General features: G+C 42.2%; 1 protein-coding gene across 3 annotated transcripts in view; it reads right to left on the reverse strand.

The window, feature by feature from the left end:
- The window catches only part of MGAT4A (alpha-1,3-mannosyl-glycoprotein 4-beta-N-acetylglucosaminyltransferase A), a 181,759-nt gene extending 173,961 nt beyond the window's left edge, over positions 1–7,798 (reverse strand). For 2 of the 3 annotated variants that reach the window (XM_066267803.1, XM_066267800.1), the window contains exons 1-2: positions 7,717–7,798; positions 2,163–2,455 (exon numbers count right to left, since the gene is read on the reverse strand). In XM_066267803.1, coding sequence (XP_066123900.1) covers positions 2,163–2,256 — 94 coding nt within the window. In that variant the 5' untranslated portion in view covers positions 2,257–2,455; positions 7,717–7,798. Of the gene's footprint in view, positions 1–2,162; positions 2,456–6,904; positions 7,001–7,716 lie in introns of those variants that run through there. The other variant, XM_066267801.1, reaches the window with a different exon arrangement.
- Between the last annotated feature and the right edge of the window lie 10,823 nt (positions 7,799–18,621).

The raw sequence follows: 18,621 nt of genomic DNA on the forward strand, positions 1-18,621 counted from the left end.
TTCACTCTGCCACTTAATGTTTAGCTTTGGCAAGTTTCTCAATCAGTCTGCATTTTCTCATCTATAATAGGAAGTAGTACTAACTCCCAGAGTTGTCATGAGGATTAAATGAGAGAAAACACAATATGTAACATATGTATAACAGCACAAGCCCAGCACTGTTACTGCTTCTCTCTCCAATATGATGGCACTGTTTGTTTAGAGACATCTTCCCTGACTGGTCCCTCAGCTTCTCACAGATGTAAAGTTCTTATTCCTTCATATATTCATAGCATATAATACAGTGCTAGGCAGGGACGGGTACATAAAAGGGAACAATAAACAAATAAAAAATAAAAACTATTAGTTCAGCAATGTGAATGATATGGCAACCATGCTTTCTATATAAAATCAAAGGACATGGTTAATGGGTATACTGGAATATCTGAAATCAGGTCTGCTCTGGAAAATCCATGTTGTTTGTCTACTAGAACAATCTAGAAAGAATACAAATGCTCAGCAGTTAGGGTGATTACATAAACAACAGCATTACAGCATGGGATTTTAATACATAACTATATCAGGTCTCTGTTGATACCTAAAAAGAGTCTGGACAAAACACTGAGCAGGAAAACAGAGCACAGGAGCATACAGGGAAGCATGACAGAGCTGTTCAAAGAGTGAGATCAAAGAGAACAGACTTTGGGTGTATATCTAAACCATGTGGTGAAAGAATCTTACATTTTTAAAATTAATTTTGATTCTAAAAGACAGCTTAATACAAAACAAAAACACTTATAATGCCTTTACACAAGAAATAAGATCAATGGAACAGATTCTGAAACTTGAGAAGAAATGTCAAGTTTCTCTGTTACCATAACTCTCAGAATAAGTTTCTTGATTAGAAAAAAAAAAATCCAGATACCCTTCTTATGGTTAATTCTCTTATTTCACAAGTAGACTTTTAATGCCAGTCATCTGTTTTGCCCAGAATATCAGGGACAATCAACAGCTTGATTACCCAAAGTTCTCCCTACATAAATCTTCTTCCTTTAGTACAATAAAAAATAAAATCTAAAATGTAAAAATTGTCCACAAAGAAAGATCTTCAACAAGTTTTTCAATCATTTTCCCCAAAAGTCTCCCCCAAATTAGAACACAACTCAGAGAAAAACAATAACATACTTGCTCAAAGCACAGAACATAATGTTTTTCACTTATATCAGCTTATTTTATACAGATATATAAAAACATATATACTCACAGAGATATATCAGTATCTAAATATGAATACCTATATACATACATCAGAGAAAAATTAAGTCAGGAATCTATCTTTTCAGTTGTCTTTATACAAGTCAATAAAAAAATGCCAGCAATAGAATCATCAGACAGCCAGGTTATGATGACTACTCTAACTGGACTCTCTATCAGCACAAACATTCACTCATCTCAACATCTCCATCCTCTTACCATTAACACTCCTTAGATTATTATAAGGAGACAGGTAAAAAGTATGGGTAGAAATTTACTCCAAATAGTTTCTCTTCAAAAAAAGCCAAATAATGCAGTATGCCCAAATATATACAGTTTCAATCAATGGATAAGCCTTCTTAAAAACACAGTTCAAAGTCTTATACAATTTTTAAAAATGTTTTAAGTTTTCTATCAGAATTTCTCATCTACTTCATAAATACTTTTGCAATCAATCTGTCAACACATGCAGTTTAAATCATTAACCACAGAGCACCAAATCATTAGTATAATCAGCATGTAAATATCATGAAGTTGCTGATTATGCCCTCTTAGGCATTTTATAAACATCCAGTACAGGGATGCTCATAAAGCATATATGATGTTTAATAATAAAAATAAAGTGCCAAAACAAAAGTCTGTTATGCAACTTGGCTGTCATGTAAAAAAAAAAAACACTGATCAGTATCTGTTTCTCCAAGTGTACTTGTAAGAAATGGAAAACAAAACAAACCCTATTCAAGTTAGAAAGTCTCTGTCTCCTCTGTCCAAGAATATTGTTTCATTTTTATATCAGAAAGAAAGTGCCAGGCCACCAACAGATAACATGCACACTGCTGGGGAATTATTTAACTGAAGTATTTATGCACCATTAACAAAACACAAACCCTAGTATATTTCATGCACATTTTTAGAGATATTTTCCTTACCTTTCCCATTTTGCCATGTAGTATACCAAGATAAAGTAAGGAACGAAGTGATAAATGCTACAACGGTGGCTACAGTTCCATTTCGGAGCCTCATCTCATTTCACCATCACACTGGTTCATATGTTTTCAAAGTCAACTGAATCCAGTACTCCTGGCTCTGAGCCAATGAAAACAATCAATAAGGAAGATTCATTTCAGATGTTCTGCAGAGTAAGTCTGACAGCAATACCAGTCACAACCGCTATTCAAAATTGTCTTCACAGTCTTCACAGGTTGATGTCAGAGGCTTCTTCCTATTCAAGAGGAAAAGAGAAACACTTGTTCAGTAATGCAAAATATTCGTTTCTTCATTTATTAGTCACCGTTACAAACAGACTTTTGGTGGGGCTAAACTATATCTATGAAGATTATTCCCACATCTAAATCACTCATTTAATATACCAGAACTGTAGGCTTCTCCTCAGGGGGAAAAAGCACCAAACTACATATATTCCCTCCTTGATAGTTTGCTTTTGTCTGTGAAAAGAAAGCTATGGTTAGTTATTTAAAGAGGGAAGTTGTGGGGCTCATTAAACATATAATAAGCCAGAGCTCAAGCTCAGAACTTTATGATCACACAATGGTTCCTGAGTAACCATTATCTTCACTCTCCTCAGTTTTCTACAGCACACTAGTTAACATTTTAAAAAAATTTTAAAGGCCCTGGTCAGTTGGCTCAGTAGAGCACAGGCCCTGCATGTGGATGTCACAGGTTTGATTCCCAGTCAGGGCACACAAGAGAAGCAACCATCTGCTTCTCTACCTTTCCCTCTCCCCCTTCTTTCTCTCCCACTCCCACAGCCATGGCTCAATGGTTCCAGCACATTGGCCCCAGGCACTGATGATGGCTCTGCAGAGCATTTGCCTCAGGTGCTAAAAATAGCTCCACTGCGAGCATGGCCCCAGATGGGCAGAGCATCAGCCCCAGACCAGGGTTGCTGGGTGGATCACCGGTCCCTGTGCATGCGGGAGTCTGTCTCTCTATCACCCCTCCTCTCACTTAGAAAAGATAAAACAATTTAAGAAAACTGACAGACTACCACATACAAGGGTCAAAAATTCTGCATCCTAGATCTGGCTCTGTTACTTACATGACAAGGTATGTCACTTATCTAGGCCATACCTTTTCATTCATAAAACACAAAGACAAGCTGTCCTGGCTTCTCTTTCATATGTTACCAAAAATCATAAAAAGGTTATAGTTATTATTGCTATTTATCATTGTCAGAGAATAAACATAGTGTTTCCAGTGATTAAATGTATTCAGGATATAAATTAGGAATGTTTAAGCACTTAAAAGATGCAACTATCCAACCATTACTTATCATTGTTTCAACTCAAGATATCCAGGTGATCACAACCCATCTAATAAAACTGATGGGAAAAAGAAGTAATAAAATGTAGTCCTTAGAAGAACTTGAGCATAGTAACGAGTACATAATAAAGGTTCTCAATAAATGTTAACTGTGTTAAAAATAAAACCAAACCAAAAAACTACAGCCAGCTACTGGTTCAATCGCTCTCATAGCCAGCCTCATTCCCTAGGGTCCTGGTCCGCAAACTGCTGCTCGAGAGACACATGTGGCTCTTTGGCCCATTGAGTGTGGCTCTTCCACAAAATACCCCGTGCGGGCGCTACCTCGATAAGGAATGTACCTACCTATATAGTTTAAGTTTAAAAAATTTGGCTCTCAAAAGAAATTTCAATCGTTGTACTGTTGATATTTGGCTCAGTTGACTGATGAGTTTGCTGACCACTGCCCTAGGGCATTTCAAGAACTCTGAGATGTCCCGTGGCCTCAAGGGGACTACAAGTTGCACTCTGCAATATACTAAATTACACTCTAGTGGAGTGAGTTAATGTACCTTCAAAAAGGCCTACTAAGCCCAATGGACAATTCCCTCAATAGAATATGGTTGATTAAAGCTGCCAACTGTAGGCAATTCTGAAACAACCATCTCAGCTACTTTGTAAAACTGAACACTACTAGAAATCTCTACTAGTGAAGAAAGAGCACTAAAGCATAGTATTAGTAATACAGACACTACAATGAGAAAAACTCATTGATTGTTTCCTATGTGCTGGTTTCATTATATGTTTTAAATCTTCACAAAATCCTATGAGGCAGGTGTTATTAACTCTATTTTATACACAAAAAAATGAACTCAAAGAGAACCCTAAAACCTATGTACTCTTATTGATCAATGTGATCCCATTAAATTTAATTTCTAAATTAAAAAAAAAAATGAGAACCCTAATTTGTATGACTCCAAAGTCTAAGCTCTTATGTAACAGACCCTTTGTCTCTCAAACAGCCACCTGAACCAAGGCAAGAAGAGAGGTGCCAGGGATACTCCCAAGTCTCAGGTTACATTAAGAATGTTCCCTTGCCCTGGCCGGTTGGCTCAGTGGTAGAGCGTCGGCCTGGCGTGCAGAAGTCCCGGGTTCGATTCCCGGCCAGGGCACACAGGAGAAGCGCCCATCTGCTTCTCCACCTCTCCCCATCTCCTTCCTCTCTGTCTCTCTCTTCCCCTCCCGCAGCCAAGGCTCCATTGGAGCAAAGATGGCCCGGGCGCTGGGGATGGCTCCCTGGCCTCTGCCCCAGGCACTGTAGTGGCTCTGGTCGCAACAGAGCGACGCCCCGGAGGGGCAGAGCATCGCCCCCTGGTGGGCAGAGTGTCGCCCCCTGGTGGGCGTGCCGGGTGGATCCCGGTGGGGTGCACGCGGGAGTCTGTCTGACTGTCTCTCCCCGTTTCTAGCGTCAGAAGAATACAAAAAAAAAAAAGAATGTTCCCAAGGTGTTAATTTTACCCAACACTTTAAGTGTGAATTTAATTTTTTTTACATTTTATAACAAATATGGATCTATTATGAAATAAGATCCAAAATTCGTATCTCAAAGTTTAAACTTAAAACTCTAAACAAAATTCTCACTTCCTGTTGCATTTGGCTAAGCCCACCCCTAAACACACACACACACACACACACTCCCTCCAATATGCTTGTTAATCTAATCTTCCTTGGCCAGCAGTTATCAGTGGTATAATATTCTAGATGCACTGAATTAGCCCTTTACACACACACACACTTATACACACACACACACTTTCTTGCCCTTACTATCTGAAAAAAAGGAACTCTAAAAAGGTATTCTCACTTAGAAATTATCATTGTTTTCTTAACCCAAAGTTATTCACCTTCTACAGTTAAGACAAGTTAACATCAAATATGCCCATATACAATTCAGAATTTAAAATCTTCAATGGAGAAATTCTAAAATTTCAACTAAATCCCATAAAGTGCCTAATATCTTGTCTTATATCAATAAGCACTCAATGAGTTCTGATTATAGAAAGAGAATTACAGTGAATTACTAAATAACTGGGAATTTTAATCCTGGTGTGACATTATATAAAAAATGTATATAACTTTCTGTTGCTATATAGTTTTCCCTACCTAACTTCAGGAAGGATTTTGTCCTAGTAAAAGATCTAAAAGTATATAGATCAGAGTAAACATTCACTTAATAATGGTGGGAAGTAGAGAAGCAGAGAATCATAAAATAAAGGCTATTTTAAAATACAGTTTCATTAAATATGAATAAAGCCCATCTGATAAAATTGAGCATATATGGGTAGAGACAATTAAAAGTGAATGAATTCTAAAACCAAAGTAGATTACACATATTTTATTGAAAACGTTAAGGAATATTAAATATTGAATCCAGGAAGTAAGAGGATACTTATAATAAATTCTAATAACTAGACCTGAAATTCTGCAAGAGAACTACAAAGATATTTTACACAGGAAGAATGTAGTCATACGCTTTTAATTAGGATTTCAAAACTAATGAAGTTTAACTGCAACGGCACAAATGAAGGCTCCAGATGAGCAAAACTACTAATGTCTGCGCTCTTATACCAAGAGCAGCAATTCGCAAGCTAGGCAACCAAAAGCCCTCTAGGTTGACTGACTACCTCAAATCAGAGACAAAGTGACCCATATAGTAAACTCTCCAATTCACAAAAATTTTGTTCTGAGACTATCACTTTACATATTGTAATCTCTAACAACAACAACAAAAAAGGACTACAATTAGTAGTCATCCTCGTTCTGACAAAGTTGAATGGAACTTTCAACTCTAGATCTCAGACTGGAAAAAAATATTAGTAACAGATCTTTAAGGACTGCAGTTCTATATTATTAGATAATCAATTATTTTAAAGTGTTCTCTGAGAAATTCAAAATATTCCATGGCTGAGAACCGTTCTGATGAACATTTAACAAATTTCTTAATTACCATCCTGAGGACAGGACAGAGGTGCATGAAGAAAGAAAGGCACAATCATGAAATCCAAAATGTAAACTGTAACTTCACACACCGCAATTATGTTAAATTCACTTATCTTGCATTTATAAAAGGGATTACCGGTAATATTTTTATTTAATATAGCTTACATAATTGCATCGTCCAGGGTGTTTTCGGATTTATACGTGTGAGCTTAAGAAACCGATACTCCGATACCCTGTTAGTAAAACTATTTTTCAAAACATTCAGAAAAGAAACCACAAAACACACATTATTTGATCCTCAATTTAGTTTCTCGGTTCAAATGAACAACGTTGTCATCTATCAGAATTCGTCCAACAGCAAAAGCACAACAGCAAAATATATGGAAAGCATTATACACATATACCGTACCTGCTCATATTTTGCAATTCGGACTGTATGTAATAAACGGGCTCCAGAAAGCATCCACTGCGAGAAATAAAAGCGGACGCGCGAATGGTTTGACCGCCAGCTCATAAAACACGCCCCCGAGATATCACCTGGTACACTCAGTGGAATCACTGGGACCCAAACTAAAGGTCCCACGTGCAGCTTCCTCTCTAAGCGGGGGTTAAGGCTGGGGGGAGGAGGAAATGGACTCTCTCTGACACCCGACCATCACCAGGAAAACTGGCTACCGCGGCTGCAGCCTCCTGACCGCGGAGGGAGCAGCCCGACTCGGGCCCGGCGGCGCTTCGCCCCCTCCCTCCTGCTCCGCCGCCCCGTGGCAACGAAGGGAGCCGGCCCGCGGGCAGCCCCGCTCCGCCTGCAGAGAACTCTAACTCCCCCTCCGCTCCCCCAAACCCACTCCTTCCTCCACTTTGCCCCGAAGTCTACCAACCCGCCGCGCCGAGAATGCACCTGGAGCGCGGCCCGCCGCTCGAGAGCGCGCGGCACCGAGGGGCCGCGGTGGTTGTGACGGTGGCGCAAGAGTGACAGAGCGGCCAGGGCACCCGGTCCGCGCCCCGCGGCCCAGCCTGCGCCCGGACAGATCCCACAGCAGCCCGCGGCGCGGACGGCTCCGCTACCAGCAGGTGGATCTCCTGCGACCCCGCGCCTCAGAACCTGGCAGCCGGCACCGCCCCTCAACCCCGCACTTCTCCGCACACCCGCCCTGCGCCGTCACCCCCCAGGCCACCTGTGCCCCGCGGCTGCCGCGAACCCCTCAACTTCGCCCTTCTTACCACTGCCGTCGCCGAGGCAGCTGTGGTCGCCGTGGTCGCCTTCGCCGCCGCCGCCGCTGCCACCGGGTGCCCCGCCTCTCCGCTAGACTCCGCCCCAACCGCTGGAGGGCCGGCCGCCCCGCCCGCGACCCCGCCAGCCATTGGCCGCCGGGATTGCGCGCCGTCCACTGGGCGCCCCCACGCGGCCGAGCCGCTCTCGTCACTGGCCCAACCGGCTGTCATGTAGGGGCGCGGTCTCGCAGCCTATATAGCTCTCGTGAGATGTGCGCGCGCGCGCGCACACACACACGCGCACACGCACACGCACCCACGCACACACCCGCTTCATTTAATGTCACGGTGGGGTCTGGATCGGCGTCGTTTTTTCTGGTCCCAGACTACGCGAGCTCGGCGCTTCCTAGCTGCCCTACCGCTACATCTGGCATTAATCCTTCGCAGCCTGAGCAGAGGCAGCTCAGATGGGCAACAAAAGGCCCCACGAACCCTTGGCCTCAACCTCGGCTCACGACCCGGTTACCCCGGGCTGCCCCAGTCATCGGCCCCCTTCCCCAGCAGTCCTGGCTGGGTAGTGTCCCTGGAAACAGGTCCCTGGGGTGGAACCCGCCCTAATCCAACAGTAGCTTCCGAGGCTCCACGGTTCCAGGCACCTATGACAGTCAGGAAATCCCCAGCCACGGGCATCTTTATTCCTTACATACCGATGAGGAGACCGGTATTCTGGGAGAAGTGGCTAGAACAACTAAAAACAAGAAATATAATTAGAGTATAAATGCAGATCGTTTGGGTGCTAAAAGCCTATGACTTTTCCACTACACCACACCATCCTGCCCCTTTCTCCTGAGCCCACGTCCTTAATCTGTCTGTTTCACAAGGTTTGAGATGGACTTCAGAACCAAATAGATAATCATCTTTAGAAAGCCTGAGTGGTCTGCCCTGTTTTTCTTAGTATCCACATGTACTATGACTTGTGCTAATAGTAACTACCATAGGGCACATCATCTTTTGAATACTTACATTATACCAGGCAAAATGCTAAGATTTAAATTGTGTTACCACATTTAATCCCCATTTTTCTTCAGTAAACAGACTCAGAGAGTTTGCCCAAGGTTGCACAGCTGCTGTTAGATCTGGATTTAACCACTAGAGATGCATTATTTTAACCACTATAATAATCCTTACAACCAACCTGCAAGTTAATACTGATAGGGTATTAGGGACCCAAGATCAAGAAAACATCCTTGTGCCTGCCAATTGCCCAAGGTAATAAGTTCTTTTGAGAAAATAGTAATACAAAGATTCAAAACTCTAAGAGACAGCCATCAATCAGAATGTTTTTTCCCAGCAAAATTTCTTTATTTTTGTCAAGATAAAAGTAATTAATAATCAGCTACAACATACAGGTGTCTCAGCTCTTCCATATTAAGATTTCTCTTCGTGACTGTAGAACTGTTTGTTCTAAAGATTCAGGAAGAGATGATTCTCCTTCTTTTGAGGTTCCCTCTGATTTAGGGGAGCAGACAGAAAGAGGTTTATCTACTTACTGTTCAACACCATGAACATGACTTAGGCATGACAGCCATAATATTAAACAACTTTTCTGTCTGCTCTGAGGGCCTGATAGCCAGATTTCCTGTATTCTATGACAAAGGTATTTCCTAGTAGCAAGCTGGAACGGATTTCATGACGAGATGTAAACAATAAAGACAGACCATTTCAGGATACAAGCTTTGATCCATTGTTTTATATATCTTGCCTAAAATATCTCCTGGGAATGGACAACTCTAGATCTTACTATACAATGCTTTTAATGACAGACAAGCAAACTTCTTGCAGATGAAGAAAGCACTGCCATTTGACAATGATCGAGAAAGCCACCAAGTCAAGTTCACAGGATTGGCCAAAAGATCTGATAGCACAGGTAGCTACTCTCCCTATTTTACAGAGGAAGAAACTGAAGACCTGAGGGGTTAATTTGGTAAATACAAATGGTATCTTAGGCAGCTAGTAAATGATCCAATCAGAATTCAAATCCAGGGCTGTTTGACTTCAGAACCCCTATACCATCCACCACACTACCTTGCTGCTTCCATCTTCAACAACTGACAAACTTTTGTTGACTGGATGAATGTTAAAATATATATGTTTCTCTCCACCATTGTCCATATTTTTCTCTCAGTGAGGAAAGGAAATGAAAGCAATCACAAACATTATATAAGCAGAAGCATATATCAGAGAAGAAAGGAAAGCCAGGAAGGAGAAGCTTCAATGGGATTATTCAGAATCACAGCAGGAATTCCCTCTGGATGCGGAAACCCACAGCAGAAGACAAAAAAGAAAAAACACAACTGCCTTCCTTTTGGGGCCTTTTTGGTAATTTGTTGCTACTCCATCTGGCAACAGAAGGGTAGGTTTGGGAAGAAATCTGGTGACACAATTATACTTGTCACAAACCATTTACATTTTAGCTCAAGAAAGCCTGGATTTCAGTTTGTTGTCTAGAAATTGGAATGACCTGGAATACAAGCCTCCAAAGATGAGTTAGAATTGGTTGATCATTCATCCTACCGTTGCAGATTATACAATCTAGATTTTCCAACCAAGCCTATGGTATTTGTTTAATAAACCATCAAAGGCAATCATTCCAAACCAGACTGAATTTGATCTATTTCTTTTCCTATTTTCCATGAGGATTCTCCTTTCCTGTTGTTCCCTTTTTGTTTCTTCTCTACTCTTGCTGTTTCTCATTTCGCCTCCTCAAGGCCTTTAGTTTCCATAATCAGCAGAAATGGGAGAAGTGCCTAGGTAAGAAGTTCTGTCTGCCTGACCAGGTGGTGCGCAGTGGATAGAGCATCCTACTGGGACGCAGAGGACCCAGGTTCAAAACCCCGAGGTTGCCAGCATGAGCAGGGGTGGAGGGGCTGAAGTCACTGACTTGAGCCCAAAGGTTGCTGAATTGAGTAAGGGGTCACTCGCTCTGCTGTAGCCCCCCTGGTCAAGGCACATATGAGAAAGCAATCAATGAACAACTAAGGAGCTGCAATGAAGAATTGGTGCTTCTCATCTCTCTCCCTTTCTGTCTATCTGTCCCTATCTGTCCCTCTCTCTGTCTCTCTGTCTCTGTCACAAAAAATAAGTAAATAAATAAGAAGTTCTGTCTGTAATTTCATTCTATATTCTATCCCTGTACTGTGGTGACTTTTCTTTGTGCAAACAATTTCTTAGTACTTATGATGTGCAAAGGGTACCTAACCATGGTATGCTCACAGATGAGTGAGAGAGGTGGGTAAGGAATTAAACCACGAAACAGTGTCACAAGCCTGAGGTACTAGGACAGAAGATAGGATTGGGCCATCATTCAGACTCTTGGTGCAGGAGAGGCTTCCCGGAAGTGACATATAACTAAACACAGAGTACATACTAATCTTTTCCTGATATTGCTGATCTTTTCCTGGCATTGCTGATCTTTTCCTGGTATTGCTTTTGATGGTGAGTAGCTAAGGGGGCATGCCTACAGCAATCAGCTTCTAAGAAATCAAGCACAAACCTTTAGTTCTCTTTTATATCAGTTTCCTCCACATATTAACAATCCAATTTGCATCATCTATAATTGTTTACAAATGTTGTGATTTTGGTTTCTTCGCTACTAGCTCAAGTGGATCTTTTCTCAACCATCAAGGCTTCAAGAGGAATTACATGAAGAAGTTCTTCCTGGCTTTTTAGAATGACTTCTTTAGAGGTTGTAGGAATCCTGTCATTAAAGTGAATAGCACACTCATAACTGTCATCTAGAAGCCATAGCAGAACTAGGGCCAGGATGGGCTGTAGCCCTTTGTTAACTCTTTGTTAGCTGCAGAGTGTTGCAGATACAGTGTACAAACTATACCTGTTGTATAGTCAGACAAGACACATGAAGTCCAACAAATTATGAGAGAATTTAAATAGAACCAACCATCACATTTTCTATTCAGCTCTAGGTGCCAAGTAAGGTTCATTCAGATGAAGGATAGCAGAGAACTAAATCATTTTTACATTTTGTTTATGCTCCATCCTTCCTCTCCACACCTTTGCTTATCTCTACGTAAGGGAACCCTTGAAAGACCCCTTTCCTGCTCTTTCACGTGCACACTGTTGGGGTAGATGTGCCTATCTGTTATACAGACAAGAGCCAGGCTGTGTGGCTACAGAATTATGGACTTACAAGACCTTATCATATTTAAGTATGTGGCCAGTGGTGTTCACATGTGTGTATAAAACATTGCTAAAATTGTTTAAGAACCCCCCCCCCCCAATAAAAAGAGAATCTAACTATCTTACTGAAAACAGGTTCCCTTCCAGGCATTGTTAGAACCATCAGCCATGCCTGGTGGCAGGAAGAGTTTCTGCCAAGATTGTTCATGAGGCTTGGGGGGATCATTCTTACCTTTTCAGTGGTTTAATCACACCATTAAAGCTTACTTGTTGGTTTTATTATATTTGATGTATACTTTGAAAGCACGGTGGGAGAAAATTGTGTGCCTGAGAATTATAGAGCTTTGAGGATTTTTTTCTTTTTTCTTCTGTGACATTGATACTTGTAAAAGATGCTGGATCAACAGCCCTGAATCTGAAATACATCCATGCATAAAACCAATCCCAGCAGTTGAACTGTGCTATTCCACCAGTACTTTTCAAACAGGATAAAAACCTTTGCTCAATAAAACACCCAGGATTGTGACTGCCAAGTATTAGACCATTTGAACTTCTGTACATATGGACAACATAATCTACATCACCTTTTTCATAGCCCCAGCATTTCTTTATGCTCTTTTATAGGAACTGAACACACCCCTCCAAGTAGGTGTCTGTATCAGCCAGAGACCAAGAAGGAAGGGAGGGAGAGAAGGAGGGAGGGAGGGAGGGAGGGAGGAAGGGAAGGAGGAAGGAAGGAAGGAAGGAAGGAAGGAAGGAAGGAAAGAAGGGAGGGAAGGAAGGAAGGAAGGAAGGAAGGAAGGAAGGAAGGAAAGAAGGGAGGGAGGGAGGGAGGGAGGGAGGGAGGGAGGGAGGGAGGGAGGAAGGAAGGAAGGAAGGAAAGAAGGGAGGGAGGGAGGGAGGGAGGAAGGAAGGAAGGAAGGAAGGAAGAAAGGAAGGAAGGAAAGAAGGGAGGGAGGGAGGGAGGGAGGGAGGAAGGAAGGAAGGAAGAAAGGAAGGAAGGAAAGAAGGGAGGGAGGGAGGAAGGAAGGAAGGAAGAGAAAGAAAGAAAGAAAAAGGAAAGAAAAAAGAAGCTATTCTAGGTATTTTGGACAGCGGGAATATTATATAGGAGATTGGTTGCAAAGGTGCCAGGAGGGCTAAGTGAAGAAAGAAGAGAGTGAAGAGCAAAGAGAAAACAGGATGGAAAACCAAGGATCAGAGGCTGCTAATGGCCCTGGGTGGACATCCTGAGCTTACATCTGTTGATGTCCACCTATTGGAGGACTGTTCCTGTTGATTCTGGACCCCTGAAAAGATGCCGTGTGAGCCTGGGTGGATGGGGCCATGAATCACCCCAACCCCTGTGCACCTGCTGCTGCCAACAACCATCAGCAACGGCCACACTGTTGAGGCAGAAATCAGAAGCTTCTCTCTTTCCTCTACCTTCTGATCTCTAACCAGTGGCCTTTACTGGCAGATGCCAAAAGAAAGCCAGTGCCAGGAACCCCAGGAACTAGCTCACAGGCAGCTACAGCATTACAGAGCAGACCATACATAGAAAGGCAGCAGAGTGTGAGGTAGAGACAATGGGTAAATAACCAACACAATGTCAGAATTAAAACCTTGTTAGACATTCTTTAAAGTAAAACCAGAAGCTTGTCTTGGAAACATGAGGAAATGGAGAATCGCAAGCCTGTCATATCTTTCCACTCCAGTGGGACTTACACAAACTCTAGAAAACACCTTTCACATTCACATCGCTCTTTAGAGAGACTATTCACAGTTTGAGGGCAGCCATCATGACACTGTCACTAGCAATAGAGATATCTATCAATAATGGCTGTATTGAGCCCTTAGGTAACAAATTATAAAATGTAGTCTCAACCCTCAAGGAGTTCACAGTCTGGTTGGAGGAGTACTTAACACCATCCCCATCTCATGCCTGCTCACCACTAATGCCCCATTGCGGTCCCTCAAGGGGAGCCATGCTATGCTGAACCACTCCCTTCCTTCCATAAAGAGGCTCATGCCAGAGGCAAGTGACTCCCATCTCCACTCTACCACCTACTTGGCTAGCTAACATCCTTCAAGATTCAGCTTGATGCCACTTCCCCAGGAAGCCTTCCCTTACTCCCAAGCATGGGTAAAGGACCTACCGCACTCTCTACTTCTACCAGTGGATTTATAACACTGTACCATCCCCCTGAGTTTCACATCCCCCTGAGTTTCACATCTGGTATACTTCAGTGTCTTTCAGCCTTTGGAGTAGTTGGGTCTGATCTAAAGCAGCTAAAACAGCCCAGCTACAAGCAGCCTTAGGGGCCATGATGAATATTACAATTTTCTTTGTGTTTTACTAAGTGAAAACGCTGAGCAACACCAATATAATTGTCTGCAGATGTACCTGCCTCATTCACTCAGCTGTTCTGCTGCTTGAGAGTGGGGACCATCTTATTCATCAATGTGTGGCAGGCACATGGGAACTACTCTGCAAGTGTTCATTGACAGAATGATGGAGGACTTCATGAAAGAGGATACACACACTTTCTCTGAGAACAGGTATAGGGTTTGGGCAGGTGTATGGGAAAAGAAAATAAGCATTATAAGAGAAGGAGCAGACCCTGCTGATTGGCTCAGTGGATAGAGTGTTGACCTGGCGTGTGGACATCCGGGTTTGATCCCCAGTCAGGGCACACAAGAGAAGCAACCATCTGCTTCTCTTCCCCTCCCACTCCCGTCTCCTCCTTTTGCAGCCAGTAGCTCAGTGGGTCCAATGTTGGCCTCAGGCACTGAGGAAACCTCAGTTGATTTGAGCATCTGCCCCAGATGGGGGTAGCTCAGTGGGACCTTGTCGAGACACATGCAGAAGTCTGTCTCTTTATCCTCCCTCCTCTCACTTAAAAAGAAAAAAGAGAGAGAGAAGGAGCTCACATACAATGAGGGCAATGCATACTCAGTGCTCATAGCACCTAGGCAGCAAGGATAAACGAGGCACTATGGGAAATATGGCAGATCATGGAAACTGCAGGAGAGATTGGACCTCCGGCTCTGGTGAGACAAAAATCACTGAAGATTTTTGAATAGAAAAATGATGTCATAACAAAAATATTCAAGAGTAGAAGAATCCTCATGTCATTGACACTAACTATAGAGTTGTTGTAATATTTTCACCTGAGTAGAAAAAATGGGTATTATGATCACCAAAACATTTTCACTGAGCTGCTACTATATGGCCCATCTCCATTCCTCTACTAGAGGTGCTTGGCACATATATGCTCATTGTTCTGATTTTTGCTTCCTACTTTAAATTTCACATTGGTCTAGGATCAAAATCACAAGGCTTCAGATAAAGGAGAGTAGAGCAAGACAGCTCTCTTCTGCAAATGAATATTCTAATATTTATTTCCTCTGATGCAACTAAAAATGCTGTATCACTTCAGAAATGAACTGTAGCGAGAACCAAGGTGTCCCCTTCAGGGAAAGGAATCATCCAGAATTCTGAACACTCCTTTCAATAGTTTTGTCCATGTCAGCCTCTACATAAGGAGTTTGGGAATGTAAAAACAGCCTAAGAAATCAGAATGTCCTCTGAATATAAAACTTGGTGCACGGACATATTGATAAAACATTCCAAGACAATCCCCACAGAGTGACTTGCAAAATTAATTTTTTAAAAATTCTCTAAAAAATGTTTGAACAACAATTTGCTTGTGTGTTTAACAAATGCTAATTGAAGGTACACAGTATGAGAGTGACCTACCTCTGGTTCTCTATGGGAAGAAAATGGAAGGCAAAGTTCAAATCTTTTTCTGGAGAGAAGGTGGAGATCAGCAAGTCTTCCCCAGGGTGGGGCGGGGTCTGATATGAGAACAATCTTAAGAGAGGTACAAAGAATCTGAACACAGCCAAGTTGTAAACACAGAGGCCTCATATAGAAGAGCTCAAAGTCTTGTGACAGCTGGGTTCCCTTTCCTTTTCCCCTGGGTCATCAGGCCAGGTCTGTAGCAATCTTCTAGCCAGCCAGACAGGCTTCCCTCATAGGTTGACTTCTTTCAACAAATAAACACAGTTGCTCTATCCTTTTATCACCTGGAGCCTTTGGTTTTCCTCCTAAGGACTCCATGTAGCTTAAAGATTGTATATACCAAACAAGCTAAATATATTGCATCATCACTTTTCTATTATTAATCGAGTGATGCATAGATATACAGGTTGACAGATAGATAGTTAATCCAAAATTCAGATTCACAACCATGAGCGGCCCAACTCAAAAATGGCTAGCTATTTACAGATTAGCTGGCATAACATCCCCCAGGGATGATTTAACCTGGGCTGAAACCAATATAACTCATCAAATCTCTTCTCTGAAACAAAGACAGGTAGCCTCATCAGTGTCATGCAGGAGCAGAAAGACAGAGGATGGACTAGGCAGAAGCCATGAGCAAAGTAGAACCCAAAAAGTGGAGAATGAAGGAGGAGGAAGTGAGCCCATGAAAGGAGAAAGCAGCAGTTTTGGAGAGCAGCAGAGACAGAGTGGTTGAGGCCCGATTGGAGCTGCTTGGGGGACTGAGCTACCATGGGACAAAAGGAGTACCTGCTGCTGACAGGACAGGGACAGACAGGCTTGAACTTGTTCTGAGGCTATGGGTGTTGACTCCTGCTCTTCTCAAAACTTACTAACAAATGACTCTGTCTGCAGGGCACAGCAGAGGCGGTCAGGGATTTGAGGAAGGCTACCAGGTCTTTATAACAGGACTCAATTGTTTTTGTGACACAGGCCGTGAGCTCTTACAAGATCACATATGCAGATTCAAAAGTGAAACCTAAAACATTCTGGAACCAAAGGCATAAATATGCTTTTAATGTTATCCACGGTTTATGTTATGCACTCTATTATCCCATACACCTGTCACCCATTAGTGGGGGGAAAAGGTAGGGAATTATACTTATTTTCATTTTGAAATTTGAATTTAAGACTATTGGGCATGGATTGGAAGGATAGAGAGGCCAAGCTTCCTAACCTCATCAGGGCAGCCAGCGATCCAGCCAGCCCAAGGTTTGATGAATGTGTGACTTACCAATGCAGATTCTAAAATCATTAGACAGAGGACAAACATGATCTATTTCTAATAATGATTATAATTTAATCATTCCACTCATTTTCCTAAAACCCCAAACCTGAGATCACACAGATAAATCATCTTGCATTTTAGCATTCAGAAACTGCCTGTATGATATTATCTTTTTATCAGCTTTCTAATTTTCCAACCTGAACCCTGTGTCATCAGCCACATTTATGTTGCAATTTATCTATATAACACAGAGGGTGATAGTCAGAATTTTGAGGAGTTGGACTCTGGAACTTACAGCAGGATGTGAATTTGGCACTGTGGGCTTGTAATGAAAAAAATATAAGAACTGCTCACGCTAAAAGAAAAATAAATAGGCATTGCACTGGAAAAGTACCCAAAAGAACTTGTCTCAAATGAGAATTCAGTTTTGATTGAAAAAGTCTGATAAGAGTTTTAAAAAAATGTTTCCTTTAATCATCAAATAGTCTTCATAATTTATCATTTCATTGCCCTCCTATAAAGGGACATTATGCTTTAATGTCTGTCAAATGTTTTTATAATTATGAAGGCACCCTTTCCCAGCAATCTGAAATAATTTCTCTTTTCAAGTGAGAGTTTTAACCTTGCAGTGGAAGTGCATGTGCAAATCTTTTGTCTTTCAAGCACTAAAAAAAAAAGTCATCACCTTAGCCTCTGCAGAGAACAACAAATATTTAGGAAGCTTCTTCCTTATGAATTTTAGCACACTTCACAGTTGCTATTTGACTACATATCATATTTCTTTCCTGTTCAATGAATATTTATTGAGTGCTTACTGTTTTCTGGACAGTAAGTGCCCTGTGACATGCACAATTGAACAAGAATCTTCAGTTTATCTGGAGTGCAGAGGATAAGGGCAGAAATATATGAAGAAATGAGGTTGCACAGAAACATTGAGGTTTGGGGTCAGTTTTTTTAGATGTGTTAAGGAGGCTTTGGTGCTAGTATAAGGAGTTTGGACTTTATTTTAGACCATGTGAAGTCATAGACATTTTGGGGAATGACAGGTCAGAGCCTGCACAATAGCTGGAAGGGAAGGAAAGTAGACCATCTGAGCAAGAGCTAATCGGTTTGAATTTAGAGTTGCCAAGCAAACAGATAAGAAGAGGGCAAAACTGGCATTGAGATTTGAGCCCAGGGATGGGGCTGATAGCATTTCAAACCAAATCAGCAATCACAGTGACATAGAGGGAGGAAGATGAATTCATGCTGGGTCTATTTAATGAGTTCTTAAGAAACATGGAGATGTTACTCTTTGGCAGGAGTGGAAAATGAGAGAAAGATCAGGTGAAACCAGCAAGATGGAGAAGGATGGAGAGACAAGATGGCGCTGGAGTAGGCGAACGTACCAGCATCTACCTCCCAGAACCAATGTGGATTACAAACTAATTTTATGAACTATCAACTGGAAAAACCAACTTTGGACTAAACTAAAAGGACTCTTCAACCCAGGAACGCTGAAGAAGCCACCCAGAGACTGGTAGGAAAAGCGGAAACGCGGAGAGGGCTGCCCAGCTTCTCGGAGCGAACGGCAGCAGGGAGAGACTCGCGTGGCGGGAAGTGAGTTTAGCAGAGGGGAAAGGGCCCTGAGCCCCAGGAGCAAAGCCCCAGCCTGCAGCCCCAG

Source organism: Saccopteryx bilineata, chromosome 3 (genome assembly GCF_036850765.1).
Source record: "Saccopteryx bilineata isolate mSacBil1 chromosome 3, mSacBil1_pri_phased_curated, whole genome shotgun sequence".
In the NCBI taxonomy this organism is placed as follows: Eukaryota; Metazoa; Chordata; class Mammalia; order Chiroptera; family Emballonuridae; genus Saccopteryx; species Saccopteryx bilineata.